This window comes from Apteryx mantelli, chromosome 7 (assembly GCF_036417845.1).
Source record: "Apteryx mantelli isolate bAptMan1 chromosome 7, bAptMan1.hap1, whole genome shotgun sequence".
NCBI lineage: Eukaryota > Metazoa > Chordata > Aves > Apterygiformes > Apterygidae > Apteryx > Apteryx mantelli.
Genome location: NC_089984.1, coordinates 30589346 through 30598211, shown reverse-complemented (window position 1 = coordinate 30598211; position 8866 = coordinate 30589346). Strand labels below are relative to the sequence as shown.

Genomic DNA, 8866 nt, shown 5'->3' with positions numbered 1-8866 from the left:
TTCCTGAAAAAATGAGGTAGATGACTTTGCATGGGCTATCTGTCCTTGCTCCTAATCACGTTGAACTCACTGGCTGGTTTCAATCAAATTTAAGTGAAGGTAAAAAAATTCCAAGGTAATTATGTTCCAACACATTCTGTGCAAGTGGGTTAAGAAGAGGAGCAGAAATCTGCACCTGCGCTGGGAGCGATAGGTGCTGGCTGGCAGCAGCCTGCTGGCTAGTGAGCACTTGCCCTCCTAGTGCCTCCTCAAAGCGTGCACAGGATGAACGTGCTGCAGGGAGCAAGGGTCTGTCCTGGTTTGCTTTTTTCAGATGCGACACTGCAAATCTCAGACTGAGACTCTGCTCAGCCTCACCCCTCTGCACTAGCCAAATCAGTTATTTTCCTAACCCAGCTCAGAGCAGAGGTCCGCAGCTCCCTTTTGCATACTGCTTTTCATGTTCTCAGGTTTTAAGTCATTCCAGAGTGGCCACAAAATACAAAATGCAAAAAGAGGGAGAGGAGCTTGGTCATTTGTATTGGAAGGGAGAAAAACAGGGGCATTAAGGGTGTTGCCATAGACCTTTCTGCAGGCCTGCAAAGGCTCGCACACTGATGGGGCAGTCACACCACTGACCTTAGGATTATCAGGTAACTCCAGTTGGAAGGGACCTCGGGAGGTCGCCTGGCCCAACCTCCTGGAGTCCCGCGCCACGATCCCCTTTGACGCCAGGCCTTTCCCCAGGCATTTGCAGCGCAGCACTATGGCACGCTGTGGCCAGCAGCTCCAGAGAGGTTGCTACCGTCCTCCACGCGGTGCTGGGGAGGCTGTGCCCAGAGCCATGTCCAGTCCTGGGCCTCTCACGTCAAGAAAGATCCTGGGCAGCCTGCTCCAGCTGGCCCAGCTTTGAGCAGGCGTGCTGGACTAGAGGCCTCCAGAGGTGCCTTCCCACCAGCTCCACTGGGAGTCTGTGTTCTCCTATGGAAGTGGGAAGGGAGGAGGCTATTCATAAACTTTATCATCTCTTCATCTCACAGGGCTGTTCTGACGCTTAGTTTATAGATGTGTCTGAAGTGCTCAGGGATCCTCATCCACCAAGAGGGAGTGAAACAGCAGGGCTGACTGCAAAGGCAACGTTCCCAGTCTTGGACTGTTGTGGTTATATTGGAACCATGACACGCTGGGATGGACTCGAGCCCGTGCCATGTGTCCCAGGGCCTGTTTCCAAAGCATGAGCAGAAGGGATCCTGGGAGGAAGCACTGGCTCTGCCTTCCCTTGCAAACCGTTTGGAGCTGGCTTTCTGCGGGCAGGATTGCCGAGACAAGGCCCCAGCTAACAAAGCAGCAAGGGAAGAAAGACCAAGGCATTGGCTTTGATGGGCTCTGTTTCGAATCCCACTGACTTATTGCTGACTTCAGTGAGAGCTGCCAGCGCTGTACCCCATACGGGCTCAGGGCCCGCATTCGTGTTTCATGAAAGGCAGGGTTTTCCTGGGGATCAAAAAACCTCTCTGTTTTTCAGGGGTTGATTCCTTCAGGCTTTGATGTGAACTGCCCTTCAAAAAGTCACTTGTCAGGTGAGCAGGGAAGCCAGTTTGAGCTCTTAGCTGGCAATGCAGTAAGCCTCATCTATATTCATGCAGCCAAATCTCCTCCCGTCTGATGAGACAGTGCAATTAACCTCTTCACCGCAGGCAGCACTCAGTCTGCCCAGGTAATACCAATGTGCTTTGGACTCAGCGTTCACCGAAAAGCCCCACAGAGGTGGCATCTCAGGGAGGACGCTGCCCCACTGAGCCCCAGGGTCAGCTGGGGGGTTGACTAGTGGTCAAAAGGCCTGGCCTGGCTTCCTACCTCTGCTACTGGCCTGCTGCAAAATGCTCAAGGCTTGCACAAGCAAGGTGCCTCACGCCTTCACCAGATGCCCAGATGGACCTCGATGCCATGTCAGCAATGCAGGGGGAGCCGGGGCCGGAGCGACTGAACGTCTTGATGGGATTCACACTGAGAGTCTGCACTGACACAGTCTTTTTTACTGCCACTTGTAGCCCAAATATTCCCCCGTCTTTTGGGCGGCTTGAGGGAGCAACCTAGTGCTTCAAAGCTGCTTTGTGACCTGGGAACATAGATGCAGAACAGCAACAGCAAATCCACTTCTTTTTGATTTGTGCTATGGGAGCTAAAAGTTTGGCCCAACCACAACTATCAATCACATATCATTAATGTTTTTGTCTCATTTCTGGGCATCTTGGGAGGGATCTGTCTAGTTGGCTTTGTGTTAACAAATGCATACAGGATCTCTTCATGTGCTCTGCACCAGAAAGCCCCCAGGTCTGAAAAGCTGGCAGTGACGAGACAAATTGAGCCATGTCTGTGCAAAAGGGAAGAGGGATGGAAGTGACAGGGAAGCTTTGCACCCCAGCGGTGACACCAAAGGGACATGGGACGTGTCCACTGGCCGCTGGAGCTGGCTCTGCCCGCGCTGCTCCTGGTACACGAAGAGCAGGGAGAGCAGTGCAGGCATTCAGGTCTGCTGGGTCTGAAGCACTTGACATTGCTACTGAATTAATAAGCCCTGTTAAAACCAAATTGCCAGTAAATCCGTGCCGTAGGGACCTACCAACCCGGAGCCCAGCTAGCTCAGGGTTCCCCGCACCACACACTGTTTGCGTGGGAAATGTGCCCTCGGGGACCCTAACCGCAGGCCAAGGCGTATGGCCAAACCCCGGCCCCAGCCCCTCCTGTTCAATCAATGCACGCGCCTGGCTCAGGTGGTCCTTGCTCTGCCCTTCCCCACAGCAGCACGGGCCCTCAGGGCGCAGCAGCTCCCTGTCAGGCTGGGGAGGACAACGGTAGCATTCACCCATCCTGTCATATTCCAAACCCCCAAACATCCCAAATTTATGGGGAGACCAGGATTACACCCATAAGAGGCAGCTGCAAGAAAATCATTCAACCTCCATCGCTCAGGAGCATCTCGCTCAGAGCAAATTGCGCTCAGACACTTCAGAAATGCTTATTGGAAGCAGGTGAAAGGAACAAATCTCAGGGAAAAAAACCGAATTTCAAAGCTCTGCAGGGTAGGGAGCACCGCTTGAGATAGCGGAGGTGCCCAGGGAGTGAACGCTTTCGGGAGGACCAGCCTGCAGACTGGGGCACGCTGGGGCTGGAGCCCAGGGCGCTCAGCGTTCTCTGCACTTCTGTCCCTGCACTCCTCTTTCCTTTCTCCAGGAAAAGCACGGTGTGTGCCTGTGGGTGTTGCAAGACTGTGTGAGACAGGGTTTGCAGGGTATTTTAGCAAGCCCCGAGGGCGCAGGGCTGTGAAAACCAAGGTGCTGTAAGTGTGTCATGTTGCGAGTCTGGCTGAAATGTGCATCTTGGCCGGATGGCAGGGAGACGATAAGAGACCTCGGCTGCACCAATACAAATAGCCCCGAGCACCAGAACGGCTTTTCTCCTTCCTCCTTCCTTTCCCTGTGCAGAATAAAACAGAAAAAAAGCCATTTCCCAGCGAGGCAGAAGCAGCAGACCAGGGGGCTGGGAGGCCCCCGGGGCGCTCGGAGCAGCCGCGGGAAGCGGTGCCACGGGGCGGCCCTTGCTGCCCGGGGAGGAGCGCCCGTGCCTGCACCCACCACATTTGCAAACGGGCTCCAGGCGGCCGAGCAGCCGGCACCCGGCGTGCCGCGGGAAGCACCGCCGCGGTGGCACCTGCGCCCGCCAGCCGAGGGGGCCGATGGCCAGGACGCTGCAGGAATGGGGACGCGGCTAAGAGCGACAGCGGGTTTAGGAAACGAGCCGAGCCCCGGGGACGCAGGAGAGCAGGAGGGAGAAGCGAATCCTGAAACTTTTGCAAGCAGCCAAATGAGCAGAAAAAAAATGGCCGAGTCCCCTGCTTTAAATATTGGGGTGTGAGACTGCGCAGGCGAAGCAGCCGGCTGCAGAGGGACTTGCTGGCGCCCGTCTTTGCAGAGGGGCCTGAACGAATGAAGTAAACCGAGGTCTCGGCGTGGGTCCCGGCGAGAGCAGGGGGGCGTAAGGGGAAGATGGACAAATTCCGGATGATCTTCCAGTTCCTCCAGTCCAACCAGGAGTCGTTCATGAACGGCATCTGCGGGATCATGGCGCTGGCCAGCGCCCAGATGTACGCAGCCTTCGACTTCAGCTGCCCCTGCCTGCCGCGGTACAACCTGGCCTACGGGCTGGGCGTCCTCCTGGTGCCCCCGCTCGTCCTCTTCCTGCTGGGCTTCGTGATGAACAACAACGTGTCCGTGCTGGCGGAGGAGTGGACGCGGCCGCGGGGCCGGAGGGGCAAGGACCCGGCGGTGCTGCGCTACATGTTCTGCTCCATGGCGCAGCGGGCCCTGGTCGCCCCGGCGGTCTGGGTCTCGGTGACGCTGCTGGACGGCAAGTGCGTCCTGTGCGCCTTCTGCACCGCGCTGCCCGTGGAGGCGCTGGGCAACGGCAGCCGCCCCGGCCTCTCCGACAGGGAGGTCCGGCGCATCCTGGCCCGCATCCCCTGCCGGGAGCTCTACGACGGGCAGGAGCTCGTCGCCGGCGAAGTGGCGGTCAGGTACCTGCGCTGCATCTCGCAGGTGAGGGGCGAGCGGCCCCGCGGCCGCCGCGCGAGGCCGGGCGCTCTCGGCCGTAGCTCTTCCCGCGGGGGGAAATCCTGGCTGCAGTCACGCCGCGGGAAGCGAGACGGGCGGTTTGGCAGGGGCACGAGGCGTTCAAAGGGAGCGTCGCGCCTCCAGCGCGGTGCCGGGACCGAAGCCGCAACTCGTCCCCGCAGTTCGGTCCTCCCTCTTGGCCCCTGACGCTGTGCCCAGGCAGTTGAGTTATACAGGGAGTTACGCAGCCCCGCGACCGCAGCGGCCCGTGGGCCCGGGGTTCGCGTGGGTGCTATCACGCAGCTGGCAGTCTGCCGTCCCCTCTCGTCACCGGTCACCAGTGGTTGCTCCGGCTGCTTATTACAACATGCACAAGTGATGCACTCGCCCCTCGCACGGAAACAGCCGGCGCTCGTTTATTAACCCTAACAGTCAGCCACAAACAAGGCAGCGTCACTGACTGCTTGGCCCCTACTTAGTCCTCCGCATGCCTTCTGCTTTTGGCCACTGTTGGTGACAGGATGGTCTGACCCGGTGCAGTCACTCATGTACATTATTATTTAAATGCACAGCCTAGATATTAAATATCTTAGCATGGAGACGGGATATTCAGCAGTTCAACCCCATCCCGTCCTGCGCTCCTTAAGGCAGGTAAGAATTATTGTCCCCTATTTAAGAGGAGAAGCTGAGGCACAGTGACTTCCCCAAGGGTACCCAGCAGATCCTCCTGTGCAGACAGGAGGAGACCGGAGCGCTGCCTGCTGCCACTGCTCACCAAAGATGTGTGGTACCAACATCTCGGCAAAAAATGTTAGACAGCTGCCTGAACGAGGAGGGTATCCGCAGTGACGTCCACTGGGTAGTTGAAGGCACGGTGCCTCCTGGCTCCCCCGCGAAACGTGTCCGGGCTCAGGTGACCCACGGAGGCAGGGCCGCGGGCCGGGTGCTCCGCGCGGGCCGGCATTATTTATGGTGCAAAACACAGCCCAAAAGCAGTGGGGTGCTGCGGCTGGGCGTGCACCCGGCGAAATTTCACACGCCGCCGCGGTGCTCCTGCGTTTGCAATGCAATGCAATGCATTGCAATGCAAACGCAGCCAGACGTCCCAAGCGGGGTCACGCGCCCCGGCGGGCGTCTTCCTGCACCCCTGCCGCCCGTGACGCCCACCTGGGTCCCCCCTCGCCCCTGCAGGCGCTGGGCTGGTGCTTCGTGCTGCTGGTGACGCTGCTGGCTTTCCTGGTCAGATCGCTGCGGCCCTGCTTCACCCAGGCGGCCTTCCTGAAGAGCAAGTACTGGTCCCACTACAGCGACATCGAGCGGCGGCTCTTCGACGAGACCTGCCGGGAGCACGCCCGCACCTTCGCCCGCGTCTGCATCCAGCAGTTCTTCGCGGGCGTGAGCGAGGAGCTGGCGGCGGGGGCCACGACAGCCCCCGCCGGCGACGCCGAGGCGGCCGAGAAGCTCTTGGGCATCACGGACCGGGGCGCCGTGGACGCCGCCCTGCGGAGCTGGCACGAGCGCAAGCCGCCGCTGCGCCTGCGCCCGGACGCCGAGCCGAGCGCCCGCGGCACGGCCGGGGCCGGGGCGCCCCGGAGGGAGACGGCCGCCTACTGCAGCCACGTGTGACGGACACCCGGAGGGCGCCAGCCGGGCTCCTCTCCCAGCGAAGCCCCTCCGCTCCCGCGCCCGTATTCGAGGCAGCGGGCCAAGTCTCCCCATGTTCATCACGTGCCCGCGCCGGATGGTATTAAAAACCCCCCGGTGGGGAAACAAGCTGGGGGGCGGGGGATGTTCAAGCGCTGCGCTTAGACACACGGGCTCATAAAAGCTGTTTACAAAAGCTGTCGAGGTTTCTGTATCGGATACGGCGGAAGGAGCGGTGGGGCCCCGCGAGCGCCCCGTCCCCCAGCCGCACCAGCTGGACGCTCTTCTCCATAAAATCCACCCGGGATCCAGGTCCTCAAGGCGACCGTGGAAAGCTCGGCCGGGAGCAGCGTTCCCTGACGGCTGCAGCTTCGCTAGAAACACGCGGAAGGGAAAAACCTTCCCGAAACACGAGTTTCGCCCCTGCCGCGTGCTCGGCCTCCCGACATTTTCGCTGCCGCGTACTTTTATAAACCAACCCCTTACGGCTCGCGAGCAGCCGAGGCGACTGTCGCTCACGTAAACCCTCATTAGCGGCGCGTAGCTCCGCAGAGGCGGCGGGAGGGAAGAACAAAGGGCAGAAACGACAGCGAAGTTCTCCGAGCTGCTCGGGGAGGGCCCGGCCGAGCTCCCCGCCCAGGGCGGGATGAAGGCGGCTGACTCCCCGGAGAAAGCGGCGTGACACAGATGTAGCAGTCATCTGCACGCCCCAAACTTTAATTAAGGCACCTGCGCAAAAATTAATAGGCACAAAACTCGATTTACAAAGCGAAGGAGATTAAAAGATAAAGGCAGTTTCCACTGCTATTACTTGCGGCTCAGCAGTGTCGGTGGTTCACCGAGAAAGGTGGCTATTAACGCGCAGGGCTGGCAGGCTCCACGGCAGATCCATCAAGATGCCAGAGAGCCAGCGCGCCTTTGCAAAGAGGCGCTTTCGCGCTTTTTAATTTAGATTTTTTTAGGATCAGAGCTTTGCCCCGGAGCAGCAATTTTAGCAGAAGCGAGGAGGCCGTGCAGAGCTCCCCGCCTCTGCGAGCAGTCGGCCACAGCCCCCGACCCGCTCCTCCAATGCAAAGGTCCCGGCTGAGCTGCGGACGTTGCACTTAGCGTAGTTTTGCCCCGGGGTTAAGGCAACGTGGGTGTTGCCGAAGATTTGCCTGCCGAGAAGACGCCCTCCGGGGAGGGCTGAGTTTCACCCCAGGGTCACGGCGATGGGGAGCCAGGGAAGGGGGACGGGCCGGCTGAGCAGGCGCCGCCAGCCCGCCGCGGCTGCGGGACGGGGGAGAGACGCGGGCGGAAAGGGAGGCCGCCGCCGCCGCCGCTGCCTCGCAGGCGTCCGTCTGCAGAGGAAGCGGAAAGCCGAGTCGGGCAGGAATGTGCTGCTCTCGCCAAAGCGCTCGCTGCACCCCAGCGCCGCGCGCCTGGCTCCCCCCGGCCCCGGGCTCTGCCCGCACACGGCTCCTGTCCCATCCCATCCCATCCCATCCCATCCCATCCCATCCCGTCCCATCGCTCCGGCCCGCCGCAGCGAGGTCCCGTGAAACTCATCCCAAACAACTCCAGAAGCCCCCCTAGAGACTCGCCTCTCCCCCAGCTCCCGCGCACAGCAGCGGGTTTCTCCCGCGCCGCCTCCTCCCGCACGAGCGTCGCAGCCCGGGGCCCCGGCACAGCGCGCGGCGGGAGCTGCAGCTGCGGGCCACGCTGGCCCCCTCGGCCTGCCTTTGCACGGCTGCCTGGCGGATTTGAGAGGGGACGATGTGTTTTTTCCACTGACTCACTCTCAGCCTTCCTTTTTTTTTTTTTCTTCTTTTTTTTTTTTGTTAAAGGCGCAACCGTGGGCAGGCACCCGGCAGAAGCGGGGTGCCTGCTCCCCGCCCCATCCAGGCACCGCTGACGAGAGCAATCTCCTCCCTCCGCCAAAAAAGCTGACAGCCGAGGACGCTCTACAAGCTGAAAAAAGGAAGCTGCCAAACTCCGCCGCTGTTTTTATCAGCTTTCGCTTTGCCCCTCAGCCGGGTCTCGGGGGGATCCCCGCGTCCGGGCGCGCGTCTGCTCCAGGGAAACCCACCGCACCTGGAGCCCCCTCGGAGACCGCACGAGACGCTGAGGAGGCTCCAGCACTGGCTTAAAGCAACCTTTCAAGTGAGTGACTTCATTTTTTCTTGCTTTTAGTTTTGTTTCAGGGAAGGAGTTTAACAGAGGCTGCTAAAAAGCTAAGTGGTGCAAACACCCTTTCCCCGGCCCTCCAACCCCCCTGAACAGGCCCCATAACCCCCAAGCGGAGGAAGAGCAAAACTCCCCCAAATGGCACGCTCCCGTTTGCCAGCGCCTCTGATTTTTGCTTTCGCTGTGGCCAGGCTCTGGGAGGGAGGTCGCGGGGCTGTGTTTTATCGGTAGCATTCGCTGCTCCCTCTAATAACAGGGTTTCGAACCGCAGGCGCTGGAGCAAGCTTGCAGGTTCAGCGTCTGCTGCGAGCGGCGGCAGCCCGGGCTCTGGGCCTGACTCGCCGCCATGCGGCTCCAGTTTGAAGCTGGTCTGTCTCCTTTGCCGAGTGAGTTTTGCATATGGAAAGCTGGGGAGATGCAGGAAGACGCTATGGGCCTTGGTTGCCTGGGTTTGAACTCGGTGCTAT

At 60.1% G+C, this 8866-nt stretch overlaps 1 protein-coding gene across 1 annotated transcript; it reads left to right on the top strand.

The window, feature by feature from the left end:
* Positions 1-4025: 4025 nt before the first annotated feature.
* On the top strand, positions 4026-6267 carry CALHM1 (calcium homeostasis modulator 1). Its single transcript, XM_067299553.1, has 2 exons — positions 4026-4574; positions 5781-6267. The coding sequence occupies exons 1-2, from the start codon at positions 4026-4028 to the stop codon at positions 6213-6215; spliced, it is 984 nt and encodes a 327-aa protein (XP_067155654.1). The 3' UTR covers positions 6216-6267.
* The last annotated feature ends 2599 nt before the right edge of the window (positions 6268-8866 follow it).

Coding starts and splice junctions, on each gene's coding strand:
- CALHM1 (XM_067299553.1), top strand. CDS start 4,026: ATGGACAAATTCCGGATGATCTTCCAGTTCCTCCAGTCCAACCAGGAG. Junction 4,575..5,780: donor ACCTGCGCTGCATCTCGCAG/GTGAGGGGCGAG, acceptor TCGCCCCTGCAG/GCGCTGGGCTGGTGCTTCGT.